At 38.5% G+C, this 20938-nt stretch overlaps 1 protein-coding gene across 1 annotated transcript in view; it reads right to left on the minus strand.

The window, feature by feature from the left end:
• The window catches only part of IL1RAPL2 (interleukin 1 receptor accessory protein like 2), a 660683-nt gene that overhangs the window by 49774 nt on the left and 589971 nt on the right, over window positions 1-20938 (minus strand). The window contains exon 5 of the mRNA XM_030939417.1: window positions 7510-7639. Within this exon, the coding sequence (XP_030795277.1) occupies window positions 7510-7639 (130 nt within the window). The remainder of the gene's footprint in view (window positions 1-7509; window positions 7640-20938) is intronic.

Genomic DNA, 20938 nt, shown 5'->3' on the forward strand with positions numbered 1-20938 from the left:
GAAATTCTGTAGTGGTACAGGACTGAGGTGGCCTTCCTAGAATCATTATCCCCAAAGGACACTTTGCGGGTACTCTCTGATTCTCCTTTGCAGCAGTTCCCATTAAGCTTTAACAGAAGGACAGAAAGTAAGAAGTCTTCCCCTTATGATTCTTACTAGGTTTCCTCAAAATAATTATTTGACTTCTCTGAATAAGCATGGTAGAGCTTGGCAGAGAGCAGATTGTTGGAATGATTTTAAAATTGTAGAAATAAATAACCAAACTTGTACAATTATATCTTATGTTATTGCACACATAAAATTATTTTACCATCTCTATAAATTATATTTTCTGGAGTTAGTGGAAGGGTTGTGATGCAGTTGTGTGGGATAGACTAGCAGTTGTGAATGGTTACCACATTTGGGTTCAGATTTCCTTGTGGCTTAGTCTCTTAGCATCATCAGAGGCATAGGAGAACTGTGCCAATCTCTGCTTAAAGGGAGATAAAGGGGAATCTGTATGCCCAAAGTGGGGTCTAAGTGCTTTGGCAATGGGCTGAAAATCAGGAGAGGCTAGGGACCACAGTGGTGAAACTGACCCAGAGAGCAAACAAATGAGAACTCCAAAATCTTAGACAGGATTTGATCTAAAATGCTATTCAAGCTGCAGGGAAAATGCTGAGTACAGACGTTATACTTACTGAAGTCCTAGTGACATTATCTCATCAAGCCCTCAGTAAATATCTAAGCTTTTTTTTACTAGGTATCGTTTTAAGTCCTCTATTCCTCTGTGGCAAACTAAGAAATGAAAAGTTGTAACACATATTTCTAGGATCAAGCTGCTGCACAGGAAATTGAGAACCTAGGCAGAGGGGCTAGTCCTCCTGCCAGATCCAGTGCCTCTGGGGAAGCTTCTCCACAAGTCAACTGCCTGAGAGCTATTTATTTACATCATCACTGCTTGGTTATATTAAACAATGCAATTTTGAAATGTGCGCACAAGAGCTATGATTCAATTTTTAAATGGGCCCAAAGCATTGCCCTTGCTATGGTCTAAATGTTTGTGATCTCCCAAAAATCATATGCTGTCACCTAATATCCATTGTGATAGTAGTAAGAGGTGGGGCCTTTGAGAAGTGATTAAATCATGAAGGCTCCCCTCCTCATGAATGGGATTAGTGCCCTTATAAAAGAAGCATGAATGAGTTCCCTTGCCCTTGTTGCCATGTGAGAACACACAAAAGGCTCCATTCACGAGGAACAGGCCCTCACCAGACACTTAATCTGCCGGCATATTGATCTTGGACTTCCCAGCCTCCAGAACTGGGGGCAACAAATTTTTGTTGTTTATAAATTACCCATTTAAGGTATCTTGTTATAGAATCCCAAATGGACTAAGACAAAAATTGGTGCTGACAGTGGGGTGCTCTGGTTAAAAAAAAATGTGGAATGGCTTTGGAACTTCGTAATGAACAGAGGCTGGAATAATTTGGAGGAGCAGGCTAGGAAAAGCCTATATCAACATGAACTAACTGTAAGGAGCGATTCTGGTGAGGGTTCAATAGAAGAGGAGAACTGTAGAGAAAGTTTCAATCTCCTTAGTGATTACTTAAGTGGTCATGATCAGAATATTGATAGAAATATGGACAGTAAAGGTCATTTTTATATGGGCTCAGACTTACAAATTATTAAGAACTGAAGTGAAAGCCATCCTTGTTATAAAGTGGCAAAGAACTTGTATGAATTTTCTTCATGTCCTAGTGCTTTGTGGAAGGTAGAACTTGTGAGTGGTGCGATAGGATATTTAGTGAAAGAAATCACTAAGCAAAGTATGAGGGTGTGGCATGGCTTCTCTTGATTGCCTACAGTAAAATGAGAGAAGAAAATGAATTAAAGATGAAATTTATAATCAAACGGGAAGCAAAATTTAAAAATTTGGGACATTCTCAGCCCAGCCATGTTGCAAAGAATGAAAAAGTATGTTAAATAGAGAACACCAGGAGTGTGGCCAAGAAAACATTTGATAAGATTAGTAGAGATATAAGGAAGCCAGAGGCTATTCATCAAGAAAATAGAAGAAGGAATTCTAGAGATTTTCAGGGCTACCCCAGCCATCACAGGCCCTTTCCAGACACTGGATTTGCAGGCATCTTGATCTTGACTTCCCAGCCTCCAGAACTTTGACTAATACATTTCTGTTGTTTATAAATTACCTAGTCTAAGGTATTTTTTAACAGTGTCCTGTACAGACAGAGACAGCACTGAATAAGGGCCATGCATCCAGAAATAAATTTTGTTTCCAGAAATGCCTTTGAGAGGAATCCCCTAATTAAAAATTCTCAGTATTCTGCCATCAGAACTCTTCCTTATAGAGAAAGTATATGGGTTACGAAAAAATGTGAATCTTCTCTTGTTTCACCTTAATAGCATGATTAGTAATTTTTTTTCTATTAAAATGCTGGATTTGTTCCAATTTGCTGTGCTGTATAAAATCTTGTATGCTTTGTTTCAAGGACTTTGGAGGCTAGAAGACATAATTAATTAGTTCCTGTATTAGCAAGAATTCTAGAAACCACACAAGCTTCCAAATAGATCACAGTTCACACAAGACATGTGAAAGTGGAATGATGACATTTTAGTCAATGATGTCTTGCATATACAAAGGTAGCCCCATAAGATTATAACACTGTATTTTTACTGTACCTTTTCTTTGTTTAGATATGTTTAGATACACAAATACTTACCATTGTATTACAGTTGCCTACAGTATTCAGTACAATAATATGCTGTACAGGTTTGTAGCCTAGGAGCAATAGACTATACCATATAGATTAGGTGTGTAGTAGGCTATAATCTAGGTTTGTATATGTACACTCAATGTTTGCACAATAATGAAATCACCTAATAATGTATTACATACAACATCATCCCCATCATTAGGCTACTCGTGACTATATTACAAAATGAGTGACTGTATATTTACGTTGGCTGGGAATTTCTGCCTTTTTGTTGGCACTTCTGTGAAGGTGACTTTAGTTAGCTAGTGGGGTCTTGTAAAATTTTCAAAATAAATGTCCTGTAACTTTCCGTCACTGCTAATATAGTTATTTTCCTGGGGGAGTTGGTGGAGAAAGAGGATGTAACAAAATCAGTTAAACAATGTCATTGTGCAAGTTCTGAAAGGTTGTCTTACTATATAGCATTTCCTAGCTGGTTGACTCATTCGGCCACTGATATGGTGGCTTGCTCAGGATTTATCCAATTCATGTATATATGTTTTGTCTCCCATCAAGTCTAATCATATGCTGCAGGAGACAGCAGCAGCGTCTCCCTTTTCTTTTGTAAAATGGTATAACCAGTTTGGAATACAGTTAGGTGGATTCTTAAAAAGTTAAATAATCCTGCAGAACAAAAAGGACAGTAGACAAAAACTAAAGAAAGATGTGGAAAGAAATGTCTTTAGTTAATAACAATGTATTAATTTTGATTCTTTTTTTTTTTTTTTTTTTTTTTTGAGATGGAGTTTCACTCTTGTCACCCGGGCTGTAGTGCAATGGCATGATCTCAGCTCACTGCAACCCCTGCCTCTTGGGTTCAAGCAATTATCCTCTTAGCCTCCCGAGTAGCTGGGATTACAGATGCCTGCCACCACTGCCACCATGCCCAGCTAATTTTTGTATTTTTAGCAGAGATGGGGTTTCACCATGTTGGCCAGGCTGGTCTCAAACTCCTGACCTCATGACCCACCCACTTCGGCCTCCCAAAGTGCTGGGATTACATACGTGAGCCACTGCTCCTGGCCCATTCCTTTTTTATTGCCAAGTATATTTCATTATATTACTATACAACAATTTGCTCATCTATTCACCTGTTGATGGACATTGGATTGTTTCCAATTTGGACTATTATGAAGAAAGCTGCTATGACCATTCGTATACATGTCTTCGTATACACATATATTTCCTTTTCTCCTGCCTGGATACCTAGACATGGAGCAGTCCCCAATGTCGATAATTGGGGAAACGGGGTATGGGGTATATAGGAACTCTATATACTATCCTCATGATTTTCCTATAAATCAAAAATTACTCTAAAAAATAAAGTTTGTTTAAAAATGATTTAAATTTTATTTAAAGAGTAAACTAAAAATTAAACATATGTCTACTATACGATTCAAGCAAGCCATGTCTAGCTATTCAGGCAAGAGAAAAGAAAGTATATGTGCATACAAAGATATATATATGAACGTTCCTAGCAGATTTTTTCATAATAGTTCTAATTGGAAACAACTTGAATGTCCATCAACAGGTGAAGAGGAGAACAATTTCTGTATAATCATATAATGGAATACTATTTGGCAATAAAAATGCTATGAACTATTGACACCTATAACAAGCTGGGATAAATCTCAAAATAATTTTGCTACATGAAATAATCCAGAAAAAATCAAGCGCCTATTGTATGATTCTGCTTATATAAAATTCTAGACAAGGCAGACTGATTTATAGTGATAGGAAGATCCCTGTTGTTGGAGAAGGGCAGGAGGGAGGGATTTCAAAGGGACACCAGGAAACATGGGGGTGATTAATATGTTATCTTCATTGTGGTGATGGTTTCACAGGTGTATACATATATCAATCTGCCCTTACAAATTGCATACTTTAAACTGTGTGATTTATTATATGTCAATTATACTCTGATAAAGCTGTTTATTTTAAAAGTTATATGCAGTCACACATACAAAAAGGGAGATTATTATCTTAGGCTCAAGTACCCTTGATCACAAAACATATGTCTGAGCTTTTTGGTGATGGAACTTCTGCTACTAACTATGTACTAGTGTACCTATCACACATCCATTTTGGGACCAGTTTCTTGTTCTGTAGAATGAAAAGTGACCCTTAAGGTCTTTTATACATAGATAGATTGACAGTAATCCTAAACATGTATCTTCTATAACAATTTAAAATGAATTCAGTTGTATTGATTTCAAATAAATATTAAGTTAAAATTGCCTAATAAAGTGTTACTAATTAGAAACTTCAAAGTATAAATGGCAATTAATACTTTAGAATCATTTGCAATATACCCATTATTTATTTCTGAAAATCTGTTCTGTATCAGGCAATTAATTTCAAGGGTTTTTTTTTTTTTTAAGAAAAACAGCTTTATTGAGATAAAATTTATATGCCATATAATCTACCCATTAAAAGTAAACAATTCCTCATTTTCTAGAATATTCACAGACGTGAAACTATCATTATGGTCAATTTTATAATATTTTCATTATCTTATAAAGAAGCCCCAGACTGCTTAATGGGTATAACGTTTCCTTTTAGAGTGATGAAAATGTTCTGGAACTAGAAAGTGGTGGTGGTTGTATGAATTCTGAATGTACTGAATGCCATTAAATTGTAAATTTTAAAATGATGAATTTTATGTTATGTTGTATTCTATCACACATACAAAAACACACCCATAGACTTTATCTATCACATTTATATTCCATTCCTCCCCACTGACCCTAAGCACCCAGTAATCTACTTTCTGTTTCTATAAAGTTGCTTATTGTGGATATTTTATATAAATTGAATAATATAGTATGTGTTTTTTGTTTGTTTGTTTGTTTCTGGCTTCTTACACTGAGAACATTTTCAAGGTTCATTCATGTTGCAGTATATGCCAGTATTTCGTTTTTTATGGTTAAATAATATTCAACTGTATGAATGTATCACATTTTATTTATTCATTCCTTAGTTGATAGACATTTAGGTTGTTTTCATTTTTATCTATTATGAGCAATGCTGCTATGAACATTCATGGACAAGTTTTTTGTAGACACATGTTTTGATTTATTTTGTTTATATCCCTAGGAGGGCTATTCCTACCAGCAGTGTATGAGGTTTCCCATTTCTTCATATCCTTACCAACATTTGTTATAATCTGACTTTTTTTTCTGAGACAAGGTCTAGCTCTGTCACCCAGGCTGGAGTGTAGTAGAGCAATCATGACTCACTGCAACCTCAACATCCTGGGATCAAGTGATCCGCCTACCTCAGCCTCCCAGGTAGCAAGTAGCTGGGACTACAGGCACATACCACCATGCCTGGCCAAGATTTGTACATATATATATATATACACATATATATATATATATATATATACACACACACACATATATATATATATATATATATATATATACACATATATATTTTTTTTTTCCCTTGGCGGGGAATGGGGGAGAGAAGACAGGGTTTTGTCATGTTGCTCAGGCTAGTCTCGAACTCTTGAGCTCAAGCAATCCACCCACCTTGGCCTCCCAAAGTGCTGGGATTATAGGCCCGAGTCACTGTGCTCAGTTTATAATCTGACTTTTTAAATTATAGCCATCCTAGTGCATCCTAGTGAGTATAAAGTGGTATCATGTGGTTTTGGTTTGCATTTCCTTGATTACTAAACATGTCAAACACCTTTTCATGTGTATTTTGCCTAGAAATATGCTCCTATAGTCAATATTTTGCATAGACTCTTAAGGGGTTCACAGACCTTCAAAGTTATGAACCCCTAGAGAAGAGTTATTGGGCAGACACATAGAGATAAATTGTCATGAGAGTAATTATAATTAATATTTAAACATAGTAAATAACACAAAGTGTACTTGTCTCATTTGTGCTGTTGCATATTCAATAAGAAAACTGAAGGAATAAATTTTAACATTAGTTGTACTAAAATTTTAGATTAATTTCCACTGCATGATTCTTAATGGGAGTGAAGAGGGAAGAATCCCAATTCCTATCAGAATCAGGAACATACACTACACATCATCATCTCTGAAACCAAAGAGAAACCTCATAAACTAAGTGAGTCAGGAAAGGTTACCTATATTTTATATCTTTCTTGTACAAATGAGAAAGTACTAAATAGAATTAGAAAACCAATAGAATTGATATCTATAAACCAGAGAGGTATTTGCGTAACAGGAGAGTGAAAAGAGGTCTAAACATGTACTAAATTGAAGGGTCAGTATTTTCAAGATAAGTATTAGATGTTGGGAAAAAAATAAACACTATTCAACAAGAGTCAACAGTTATTTTGGCTGAGCACCAGCTTACCATTGCCACTGCATCTTTGCGCTTATGACATATGAAGTTGTCTGTTCCCAGGTAGAAAATGAACAATTTGCACAGTGGTCTGGGGAGTCACCTTCAAAGACTGGACCTTTGCTGTGACTATTGGAGTACCAGTGGTTTTAGCTTTAGAAACTCAAAGAAATTTGCTTAGGTAGCTTTTGGAGGGGCATTATACCCTGGTAACATAATCTTAAATGGGAGAAAAATCTACTTATGTTAGAAGCTTGCACATTGGCATTTCTTAAGGCAGTCATCCTTGGTTTCTCCATAACATCAGCTTTTAGAGAATGGAATGATTTGGAGTTGCAATTAAAATCCTGAGCAGAATCCCTTGTAGGATGTTTCATTACATAACTGCAAAGACAGCAAAAAAAGATAAGCAATTCAAGCTCTCTACCTTATTTCACCTTCTCTAATATGACCTGCCAGTTCTTCAATAAACTTTTCTCCTTTCATCCAGTAGATCATTGGCCCAGACTCTCCACTGAATCCGAAGAATGCTTTGCAGGGAATGTTCAGAGGCTTACCTGAGAATGAGAGAAAAAGAAATGAGCAAATGACTCTTGATTATCAGTGGGAGACAGGAAGCGACCATTTAACATCCAAAGGAAAACTCAGGTGACCCAATTTTCAACTATTTTTCTAGTCATCTTATCATTGTACCTGAGAAAAATTTTAAATAGTTATGAGAGTTTCTAGAAAAATCTTAAATTCAAAGTATAATCAAAAGTGAGAAAATAAAGTTACTCAGTTTTCTGTTTGTTTGTTTGTTTGTTTTTGAGATGGGGTCTGGCTCTGTCACCCAGGCTGGAGTGCAGTGGCGCAACCACAGCTCACTGCAGCCTTGACCTCCCTGGCTCAAGTGATCCTCCCACCTCAGCCTCCCAAGTAGCTGGGACCACACAGGGTCTGCCTGTGTTTCCAAAGCTGTTTGTTACTCAGGTTTTAAAACTGTTTATTTTTACTGCCTCCTTCTTATGAAATAATGTGAAAAAAACAAATGAAAAGACTATCTTTTTTCTTTATTTTTGAGAATATTAAGCACTGCTAACTTGACCTTACCCTTGAAGCTAACATTAATCAAAAGTATAAATTAATTTTTGGTTGGTGAGAAGACATATCATAATATACTCTCCACTGTTATTAAGATTACACGGAAATTTGTTTATTCTGATTTTTACATGTTTTAAGAAAAATTAGGTAATATAAATTATAATGGTTATTTTTAGACATCAAATTGACTGGATTAAGAAATATTAATATCTAGATAGCTGGTAATGCATTATTTCTGGGTATGTCTGTCTGGGGTTGCGAGAAAAGAGTGGTATTTGAGTTTGGTGACTGAGTGGGAAGATTCACCTCAGTGTGAGTGGGAAGCATCCAAGCGGCTGGGAGCCTGGATAGAACAAGAAGTCAGAATGAAGGCACTGTGTAAAATGGGGCCTCCTTGAGGTGGTCTATCAAAAAATGACTGCTCATTTCTTGGCACTACACATAGGTACTGACTATTGCTGCAATTTCTCCTGGAAGGAATGTTTTTACTCTCCCATTAAACAGATTCTTGTTAAATAAACACAAGAGACAGATGTTTCAGCAGTCTAGTTTCTACAAATGCTGAATAAATATCCTGAAGCCTCTTGTCAATGGCTGAAAACAGGAAAACCATCCAAACATCATATGTAATACTCTGAGGAGAGTCCCAAAGTGATCAGCTCTTATGCCAGATACAGGGACTCAATGTGTGCCAGGAGATGGGCACCTCCTCTTCTAAAAGGTATGAAAGGGATCTCTGCATTTATTGGGCAGATAACCTGAAACATAATGTTTCAAGGGATTTCTAAAATCTGGCTTAGGCACAAACTCTTATCTAACATTTTAACTATTTGCTGCTGTACTGTTTTGCCTCCAGGCATTTTCAGAGTAATTCCTATGTTACTATGTGACCTGTTAGTAGAGATAGCCAACTTACGTTTGCATCTAAAGTAGGTTGAAGACTATCAAAATAAAGAGAACTTTGTGAGGTGCTGCCTCAGTGCTATGTAATAAAGTAAGTGAAGCTTCTTGCAAAGTGGCGTACATGCAGTGGATTGGCTCTCATTGTGCTATAATTCCCCAATCTCCCTTATCAGAGAGCTCTGTGAACATCTGCATTGAGAAGGCTGCTCAGAGATCTTAAAAATCTAGAAATCTCAACAGTCTTAAATTGTACAGCCCTGTATTTGTTGGACACATCTTGAAATGAATAAACTCAAATTATCAATGTGTTCAGGAGAGTCTCTGGGGAAAGAGTTCAAACATCTATGTATCATTGAGTTTTATTGGGTTTTAGAGCCAAAACTTTTACAAACAAAATTGCGAGGTAAATCAAAATGTGATGACGTTGTGATGGTAGTAGAGTTTGTGTGCCTCTGTGTGTCTGTGTGTGGTGGGTAGATGGGGAGGGATTTAAGAAGGAAGTGGGAATTGGAGAGGAGTAGGAGCCACATCTTATAAGTCCTACTTATAAATAATGAAGATATACATCAGTGGTATATTGGTAAATATTTAAAACTGACTTTCTAGAAATAGTATACATGTAAATACATAAGTTTACAAATTTTATGGATATAAAGGATGTCACAGCATTTATAAAATACATAAATAATAACAAAACAATATTTTGTGGTAAATTCCATGTACTCAATTGATTCTCACAGAGTGCTTCCACTGATTTTTGTGGAACCTATGTTTGCAAATGAAAAACAAGTGCAGTTCCAATATGCGTATTAGTCAATATGTTCATGAATATTAATGACAAAAGTGGAAATAAACCAATAGACGAATATCAGAATTTCACTCATTCTTCAGTTATATGAGTGACTTCTTTTGATGAATTGGATAACAGATTATATTTGCATTTCAAATCCATACCATTGCTGTTAGAAACACTTTAAAAGAAACAGACCAAAGTATCTGATGTGAAAGAATTGTAGGTGAGGGTGAAAGGATAAAATCTTTTTTTATTTTCACCACTTATCTTAATCTCCTCTTCTACCAGGATTTTCTAAAAATTTCTCAAAGGCAACAATTTGATCTTCAATACTTTCATCTAACTCTGCACCCCACCCTTTAATGCGCTGCATATTTTTGTAAAGGCCACAGATAGCCATCACTGCCCTTTTCTTGACAAACAATTTTTTTCCATTCTGTTTTTCTCTTTAAACAATTTTCAACCTCTTTTAAAGTCTCCTTTAAATTGTCCTATTATCTCTACTTCTTGGTATGCAGTTTTTTTCCATTGTGTCAAGGGAAGCACCATCAAGGTGGTTAATTTTCTTATGAGGTTTATAATTTCATTTCTGTATTTTCATTTACAGCAGGGATTGTTTTCTGTGGTAGTCCCAGATGCTGAGGGTTATAGAGGAATTCCCTTAGAGAAGTTCCAAGGTTGCCTCTACCAAGGCCCTACAAGTTTCACTGGTTTGGAACCAGTTTTTCTGTCAATTTCTTTGCTTGGGGGTTTGTGCCATTTATGAGTTATGTGAATTTAGAGTCCACACCCATGCTTGGTACAGGTTTAGAGTTCCAGTTTCTCTTAAATGTTTCATTGGATTCATAGATATGGCCCTGGACTGAATGTGAATTTTCTGTACACTTTCCTGAATCAATAAGCATAGTTTTCTAGGCCCCATTTCATAGATTTCAGGGTTTATAAACCATTCAGTTTTCTAGATTTTTGCTGGGATCTATTCTAACTCCATACTTCACATAGATCCTGAACTCAAGCCCTTATACCCTGAATGTCCACATTTGGTTTTGATATCTCCAGGAGATCTTCAATTTCAATTTATACTCCTTTCTCTTACTTTGAGCTCCCTATTTATCACTAAGGCCTGAGAATTTCCCTTACTTGCTTTCCAGTTGGGCTAAGCATGTAAATTCTTTGCCTTATTTTGACCAGCATTTCTCTGTAGTTAGAACAAGAGGTGATCTTTACCATATCAATTCATTCTACCTTATTGACTAGGTGCCTGAAATTCTACCACAAAAATCTATAAATTGTGTATCTTTGTCTTATGTAATCAGGTTAATTTTAATTTCACCAGTCTTACCAAGGAGTTAAACATAGAGTTTATATTAATGTTACTGTTAACGTATCCTTTCTTCCCTGGGCCCACATTTTGATTTGGCCTTTCAAAATAAGATAAAAAGAAGAATGGATAGTTGTGATGCCAATGTGAAAACCAATCACCTTCCTGCTGTGCTTTATGTATTTAACTTTGTAGCTTCACCTTTCAAGAGGTTTATTTCTTCCTTAAGATAATTCACAATTAAGGCACAAATCTTTCATCTGTATTTGTGAGAATGCCCTGAACCACATGCTCCAGTCTAGCAGGCCAGTGTCAGAACACATGGAACACTGGAGCATGTTACTTTCAGTTGTAAGACATATTTTAAGAAGACTGTTGCTAATAATGCAGTTTATGAATTAGTTATTTAAAAATTTACAGGAGAGCTGAAGTCATCATTATATTCATGTCACTCTTACACATATGCAATCCAGTATACTTCTTTTTGAATGAGAGTTAAGGGGTAAAGTCATAACTTGTATATGAGGCATGTTTAATTGTTATGGTTTGAATGTCTCCTCCAAAACTCATATTGAAGTCCAATTGACAATGTAACAGCGTTGAGAAGTAAGACCTTTGGAAGATAATTAGGTCATGAGGCTTTGCCCTTATGAATGGAGTAATGTTATTGTGGAACTGGGTTAGTTTTTGTGAGAGTGGGCTTCTGAGAAAAGGATGAATTGAGTTGGATTTCCTCTCTCTGTTTCATATGTGTGCCTTCTGCCATGGGATGACCCTCACCTAATGCCAACAGGTGCTGATGCTCTTGGACTTCTCAGCATCTAGAACTGAGAGCCAAATAAATCTCTTTTCCTTACAAATTGCACCATCTGTGGTCTTCTGTTACAGCAGCAGAAAATGGACTAAGATAGAAAAATTGGTACTGAGAGTGGGGTTGTTGCTATAACAAATATCTGAAGATGTGGGAGTGGCTTTGGAACTGGGTAATGAGCAGAGGCTAAAAGAATTTGGAGGAAAAGGCTAGAAAAATCCTGTACTGATGTAGACAGACCATAAAGAGAATTCTGGCAAGGACTCAGGAGAGGAGAAGAGCTGTAGGGAAAGTTTGATCTTCTTAGAGATTACTCAAGGGGTTATGACCAGAATGCTGGTAGGAACATGGACAGTAAAGGCAACTGTGATGAGGTATCAGAAAGAAATGAGAAACAAGGTACTGAAAACTGGAGTAAAGGCCATCCTTGTTATAAAGTGGCAAACAAGGTGATGAAATTGTGTCTGTGTCCAGGGCTTATGGAATACATAGCTTTAAAGTGATAAACTAGGGCATCTGGTACAAGAAATATCAAAGCAGCAAGGTATTCAGGCTACTGTTAGGCTATTTTTCATTGTATATAGGGACATGTGAGAGCAAAGAGATGGCTTAAAGATGGAATTAATACTTAAAAGGGAAGCAGAATAGAAAAATTTTGAAAATTTGCAAGCTGGCAAGGTAAAGAGTGAAAAGGCATCTTTAGAAGAGAATACCAAAGGTGTGGCCAAGCAACCATTTGTTAAAGAAATTAATATGCATAGAAACAAGCCAGGTGCTATCCGTCAAGACAAGGGACAAAAGACCCCAAAGGTATTTTGAAGATCTTTGAGACAGCCTCTCCCATCACAAGCTCAGGGACTCTAGCAGGGCAGAATGGTTTGAGGTAAGAGGCCTGGGGTATTCTCCATGGGCTCTGATATGGTTTCGCTGTGTCTCCACCCAAATATTATCACAAATTGTAATTGCCATGTGTCCAGGGATGCACCTGGTAGAGGATGATTGGATCATGGGGGCACTTTCCCCCATGCTGTTCTCATGACAGTGAAGGATGTCTCATGAGATCTGATGGTTTTAAAATGCATCAGAGTGTGCAAGCCCCAAGCCTTGGCAGCTTCCACATGGTGTTGGGCCTGCAAGAGCACAGAATACAAGAATTGAGCTTTGGGACCCTCCACCTAGATTTTACAGGATGTATGGAAATGCCTGGATGTCCAGGCAGAAGTCTGATGTAGGAGTGGAACCCTCATGGAGAACCTCTGCTAGGGCAATGTGGAAGGAAACTGTGGGGTCAGAACCTGGACAGAGAGTCCCCACTGGGCCACTACCTAGTGGATCTGTGAGAAGAGGACCACCATCCTCCAGACCCCAGAAATGTAGATCCACTGGCATCTTGCATCATGAACCTGAAAAGCCGCAAGCACTCAACACCAGCCCATGCAAACAGTGACAGGGGCTGTACCTTGCAGATCCACAGGGGCAGAGCTGCCCAAGGCCATGGGAGCCCACCCCTTGTAATAGCATGCTCTGGATATGAGACATGGAGTCAAAGGAGATTTTGGAGCTTTAAGATTTAATGATGGCCTGGCCAGGTTTCAGACTTGCCTGGGGCCTGTGGCTTCTTTGTTTTGGCCAACTTCTCTCATTTGGAATGGAAACATTTACCCAATGCCTGTACCCCCATTGTATCTTGGAAGTAACTAACTTGCTTTTGATTTTACAGGCTCATAGGTGGAACAGGGTTGACTTGTCTCAGATGAGACTTTGGACTTGAACTTTTGAGTTAATGCTGGAATGAGTTAAGACTTTGGGGGACTGTTGGGAAGGCATCACCACATGTTGAAAGGGAGGGACCAGGTGGGAGGTGATTGGATCATGGGGGCAGTTTTCCCCATGCTATTCTCATGATAATGAGGGAGTTTTCATGAGATCTGATGGTTTTAAAAGTGGCAGTTTCCACTGTGCACTCTCTATCTCCTGCCAACATGTAAGACGTGCCTTGCTTTCCCTTCACCTTCCATCATAATTGTTAGTTTCCTGAGGCCTCCCCAGCCATGCAGAACTGTGAGTCAATTAAACCTCTTTCCATTATAAATAACCCAGTCTCAGGTAGTGTCTTTATAGCAGTGTGAGAATGAACTGACACAGGTTCATTACTCAGGGCCACCTTAGAACTCTTCTCCCTGAATCCCAGTGTAGCACCCCTCAGCCACCCAGTCACGGCTCAAGAGGACCCAGATGCAGCTAGACTTGCCAAAATGGAAGATACAATCTATAAGCCTTGGTGGAATTAAGTCTGCAGGCTTGCAAAATGCAAGAGTTGTGTGTGCACGGATGCTGTTGATAGCCTTGAGCCCTAGGGTAAAACGAGCCACAGGGCTAGAGCTACCACAGACAGTTCGCACTGGGGGAATGCCTAGTGTGGTTGTAGGAGTGGGGTCACCTCAGAGACCCCAGAACTGTAGGGCCACAAGCATATAACACCAGCCTCAGAAAGCTATAGGTATGAGACTACAATCTGTGAGAATTGCTGAGTAGACTGAATCCAGCAAAGCCACAGGGTTAGGGCTGCCACAGGGTTTGGGCATCTAACCACATACCCCAGTGTACCCAGCATATGAGACAGGGAGGCAAAGCAAATTATTCTCCAGCTTTAAGATTTAATGTTGTATTCCATTTTGGGTTTTGGACTTACTTGAAACCAGTTATTCATTTTGGTATGGGAATGTCTATTTTATACCTGTCCCACTATTTATTTTGGAAGCAGATACCTTCTTTGGTTTCACAGGTTCACATATAGAGGAATTTGCCCCAGGATGCATCATAGCTTAAGTCTCATCTATGTCTGATTTAGATAAGACTTCAGACTTTAGACTTTTGAGATTATGTTGTAATGAGTTAAGACTTTGGGGCTATTGGTATGGAAGGAATGTATTTTGCATTGTGAGAAGGATATAAGTTTTGAGCCACCAAGAGCAGAATGTCTCCTCTAAAGCTCATGTTGAAATTCAATTGCCAATGTAACAGTGTTGAGAGGCAGGATCTTTAAGAGGTGATTAGGTCATGAGGGCTCTGCTGTCATGAATCAATTAATGCCATTGTCACAGGATTAGCACCATTATTGAGAGAGAGAGAGAGAGAGAGTGTGTGTACTCCTAGTAAAAGGAAGAATTCAGCTGGATTTCATCTCTCTGACTTGCACACTCATGTTCTTGCTATGTGATGCCTTCTATTACAAGATGACCCTCACTAGATGTTCACACCAAATTTTTCTGTTTCCTCACTATTCTTCATCTTAACTTAACTGACTTTTCCCTCACAAACCCCATAGATACCCTCCTCCCTGACCCATCCCCCAACCAGTGGGTCTCCCGACTTTTTACTCTCATAGAAGACCTAGCTTGGCAGGGTGCCCTTTGTGATTTCAGCAACGTTGAACTTACTCTCTACATTTTCGCCACCATTATTATGGCTCACTCTAATCCCCCTAGTTACTCCTACTAATCCTAACTTTGTATGGAAATTTTCTATAACTGAAACCTGGTCTACAGACAACCAGGTACACTCAGTCATGCAGGGCACTGCAGAATGCCCCCCCCCCCCCCCAGGGCTGTCAATCTGCCCTCTCCCTAAACTTTTCCCTAAGTTCCATCACTGGAGGCCTCCTGGCCATATATTTCTTATATGACCAAACAGAATATAATGGTAAAAACTACTGGCAAGAAACCAACCTAGGGTGTCCATACAATTACTGCAAAATCCATCCTTTGTGTGACTTCAATGCACAATCCCAACATAAGAATATGTTTCAAAGCCCTTCGCCAGGAACATACAGTCTTATTATTAATGATCCCTGGGACCCTCGGTGGGCCCAGGGAGTAAAAGGTGGACTACATGCATCATCTTCTTCCTCATATCCCACTGCAACCATCCAGGTAAAGAGAATATACGTTCAGCAAGTACAACTCCCTAAGGGTGTACAGACCCTACGAAATTTAACCTCAGCCATAAAATCTCATGAACAAAAAATACAGAAGTTGTTAAGCCCCCCCAAGCCCCCCTAACAATGAGGACCCATTCTCATGGCTAACACTTATTCGCCAGGGACTTAACTTAACCCAGGCTGCCGGAGTAAGAAACCTCTCCCACTGCTTCCTTTGCGTTGCACTCATAAAAGCTCCCTTAGTGGCAGTCCCTCTACCAGCCGCTTTCAATATCACCACCGACTATACCAGCTCCTCTCAAGCAACATACTTGCCTCAAGTCCCATTATACCATAATCCACAGAGTCAAACCCTTCCTTTTTGCTACTCTACTCCCAACTCTTCATGGTGTAATCACACCCAAGCTCCCAAGGGAACCCAGACGGCCCCCATTGGTGGCTACTTCTGGTGTAACCAAACTTTATCTAAAACTCTTAACCCCACCTCCATCACCCAATCCCTTTGCGTTCCGGTGTCTTTAGTGCCTAGTTTAACCCTATACGGCGAAGTAGAATTGTCCGAGCTAGCTTCACAGCTTACCACTTCCAGCAATAAAATTCAAAAACGGGCCGTTTTTCTTCCCTTAGGTATTGTGGTTTCCCTAGCATCGTCCCTATTAGCCTCAGGACTTGGAACAGGGGCCCTCACCCACTTGATTCAATCCACACAGACCCTCTCCACTCAGGTCCAATCAGCCATAGAGGCTTCAGCTGAAAGCCTAGCCTCTTTACAACGTCAAATCACCTCAGTAGCCCATGTAGCGGCACAAAATAGGTGGGCATTAGATCTTCTTACAGCTGAGAAAGGAGGAACATGCCTCTTCCTAGGAGAGGAGTGTTGCTACTACATAAATGAATCAGGCCTGGTTGACACCAACATCCAAACATTAAACAAAATCAAAAAGGAGCTTCAACAATTTAATGCCCCCTTAACCCCCAGACCACCGGTATGGCTGCTGCCTGTAGTACAGCAGATGCTTCCATTCCTAATTCCCATACTAATCCTCTGTCTTATGTTATGTCTTGCTCCCATTCTAATAAAATTTCTTTGAGCCAGGGTCCAAGAAATCACCTGAGTCACCTTCAACCAAATGCTTTTGCATCCCTACGTCCAACTGCCAACCTCAGACCTTAACTACGCCCCTTAACAGCAGGAAGCAGCCAGACAGACAACGGCACCACAAATTCTTATAATCAATAAGAGGTTGGACTGTTTGGGTGAGGGAGAGGGGAAAAAATGGAGGAAGGTGAACAAGATGGCACAGTCCCCATTGCTTCCGGGTTCTTCATCACCAACTTTCCTGCACCGGGAAAGTGCAGGACAACCGAGCATGCGCCAGGTGACGTCAATCTGAAGAGATCAAAACTTACCCGGCCACGCCTATGGAGATGCCTCTATCATGCCCTTATCCTGCCCACTGCCCTACCCCTTCCAGTACCAATGCATAAAAGTCCACCGCCGGCAGAGGCTGGCACGACTTCCCTGGCCCCACACCTGAGGACCAGAGAACCTCGCCCGAGAGTGTGTGCATATTTGCAATAAAAGGCTGCCACTTTCTTATGTACTTTGGCCTCCTGTTTAATTATTTAGCTCTCCTAAATTAAATTAAATTAAGACAGGTGCCATCTCAGATTTCTCAGTCTCCAGAACTGTGAGCCAAATAAATCTTTTTCTTTATTGCCCACTCTGTTGTATTCTGTTAACAGCAGTAGAAAATAGACTAAGAGACCCATTAATAGTTTTTCTTATGGTACGTATCATCTGTTCCATATGTTAAGAAGGAAGAAGCTGAAAACCAGTGATCCCCGGGTATAGCTTCACTGAGAGGGAAAGAAACATATATTCTCTTATTTTGAAAATAAAATTCCTATATATTTACATATATCTATATATGTATATGTATGTGTGTGTATATGTATACACATGCATATGTATATAAATATATATATTTCTATGTATATCTCCGTGTAATTTAATCACGAGGTAGTTCATCATTCCTCACACTGGCGTTTTCTATCAGTCATCCAATATGTCAAGTACCCACTTGCAGCCAATGTTGTACTGGTAAAAATACCAAGGTCCTTTCTTTCTCTGAGATTATCATCTCAAACTGAATGAATCATTGAGATTTAGAAACAGGCTCAGATAGGAATTAACTGACTTTTCTGAAGTCAAATTATGAACCAACTTTGATGTTGTTTTTCAGAAATTAATGTCTTCCAATATGTAGTACAGTGTTTACTAAAAAAAAAAAAAAAGCAGTTCGACATTTCAGAGTGATTTTATAAAGCCATTTTTAATTCTTTATTCTAAAGAAGAGCCCTCTCCCCATCATTTCTAAATTAAATGAAACAGTCACAGAGGTAAATTCTAAATTATAGTTGAGATAAAGCTATTATGAAGCTAAAGGAAGGAAGAAAGAATTTATTTCTTCCAGTAAGATACAAGGGAGATGAAAAGTTGACCGGGAGAAAATACTTGAGTAACCTTAGAATAGAATAATGATTTGGGAGAGAGAAAGAGAGATAGACAAAGAGAGACTGAGACCTGTAAACTTTCTACTATTTCTGGTTTCAAAGAATGTATGTGTGAAGCCAGGTAATGTTTCTTGGGGATGGTGGGGAATATGTTCATAGTTATTTGCCTATGCTAGAGGGAAGTAACACAGCAGCAGACTTCAAAGTAAGATGAGACAGAGCACTGTTTTCTTGGTTAAATGAGTATTGTTGTTGTTGTTATTGTTGTTGTTGTTTTGGTGTACAATTGACTCAATCAGATAAGAGGTACAAAGTCCACTGGATGAGGACTTGTTTAGAGTTATAGGACTTACACAGTTGTGTCACTAAGTTGTCCCAATCCCAGTAGAAGTTTTTGTTACTGAATTTTATATAGGTTGAATGAATAAAACCCCCATTGTTACTACATATTCCACCCATTAACGTTGCTTATTTTTTTCCTTTTTCATTTCCTTAGAACAAGGAGTGTGGCTCAGAGTCATAAGATCCTAGTTTTCTCAGTCGTATCTCACATTTAAGGGTACCAAATGTAGGCAAGGCAAACACATTTAATGGAAAGAGTACTAGTGTCAGGACATGAAAGTTATAGCCCCAGCCCTTCCACTACATTGCTTTGATTTTTTTTGACAAGTCCATTCCTCTAATAAGCCACTGTTTCTTCTTCTAAAAATTACAGGGTCAACTGAGAGAATTTTTAAGGAGTCTTTCAGGTCTGATATTCTCATATTTTGTAGCTGGCCTAGAGTGTTAGAATTTTCCAAGTGGGATGAACTGTGTCACTTTTAGTCCTAGCTCTCAAGGTGCCAGTCATTAGTTTCTTCTGCAAAATACAAAGCATGTAAGTCTCTGTGCCTCAGGCAACTTTTAACTTTAGCGTCAAAGTCCCTTGGCCATTTGGTTTTTGGCCTGAATCAGCTTGCTTTCTGTGCCTGGAATCCCAGTTCCTGTGTATCCCTTAACCTCTCTGTTTACTTCACAGTGGGTTTCCTGCCTATGAACCCTACCTTGCCTTGAACCCTAGGTTCTCTCCACCTAACCTGACCCTGGCTGCTTCTGTTGGCTCCGCTGATCTTGGCTTATGATCCTGCTTTCTTTGACCCAGTGTTTTTCATATCTCAGCTTGACAAAGGAATTTTTAAAAGCTCCCTATGGAAAAGACAAAATCCTTGGAATATTAACTCACTATACTAGCAAGTCCAAATTATACTCAGCAAATTGAGATGTCAGGAGAGTTGAAGCAAGCAAATATGCTGTATGTGTGTATTCAAATGTGCATATAGTTGCAAAATAACTCATTTGGAATGAATTAGTAGTTCAAAATTAAATACACATGATTCTTTATATTGTGTTAGGTGAAGGAAAAAACCTAAAAATTCGCACATTGATTTAGAAATGTAGGTTTGTAGAGTAGCCAACCTATACGATCATATCAACTGCAAAATGGTTTAAGTCCATATTAAATTCATATTTAAAGTTGTTATTTTCATTTGTTTCAAAAGTTATTTACTTGGCTCTACACTACATGGAATTAAGTGTTAAAGCTTACAAAGTTAGGTCTATTCTAGCAGCTAGACAAGAGAGTAGTAAAACTAGAACACACAGTAACCATTACTTCCTGAAAAAAAGAGGTCACCTTTGTCATTTGAGAACATCTGATTGGAAACAGAAATCTTTCTCACTTTCTCAGTTTCTGTATTGTCAACAGTACTTATGAATCCCTTACTAATAAAATCACAACTTTTGGTACTAGGAATGACTTGCTAGTTAAATCCTGCTGTACAAGTTTGGAAAAAAAATGAATCAACACAAACATGGCAATTCTTATTGTATACCTGAAGATTGATCCAGGTATTATATGGTGACTGAAGAAAATACTGATGTGTTTTCTGGACATTATAGTGAGATTTAAAACACAGCTATGGAAAGTTTTAAAAAATATCTTCAAAAAATAAACGAATATGTGTCTGTGGTTTTAATGTAGGTCCCACTCACTTTGATAAGTCTTTATGGCTGTCTGCACACCGTGACTCCAGAAATGATGTTCAAAATAATCCCACAAGGATCCTTTAATCCTTTAGAAAATGGAAATATCAAGGTTTAACGCCTAGTTGAGAAAATGAAACCCAAAGCTGTCTACATATTACTGATCAGATTCATGTCACATATTGATTTTCTGAAGTATTATAAGGGTTCTTTTAGACTATTAATTTCCTTTGACGACAAATCCCTCTGGTCTTGCGATTCATTATACTCTATTTTGTAGCCTATATGATTCGCATGCCTTTACCCTCCACTTTTGTTCACTTAAAGCCTCATCCACCAAAATATAGCTCAAGTGCCACCTATACCATGAAGCCATCCCTGACTTCCTTAATGCACACTCTGCTTTCTCTGAATCCCATTTTTATATATGTCATAGGAAGTTAAAAGTTTAGCTGTGCTCTGCTTT

Source organism: Rhinopithecus roxellana, chromosome 10 (assembly GCF_007565055.1).
Source record: "Rhinopithecus roxellana isolate Shanxi Qingling chromosome 10, ASM756505v1, whole genome shotgun sequence".
Taxonomy (NCBI): Eukaryota; Metazoa; Chordata; class Mammalia; order Primates; family Cercopithecidae; genus Rhinopithecus; species Rhinopithecus roxellana.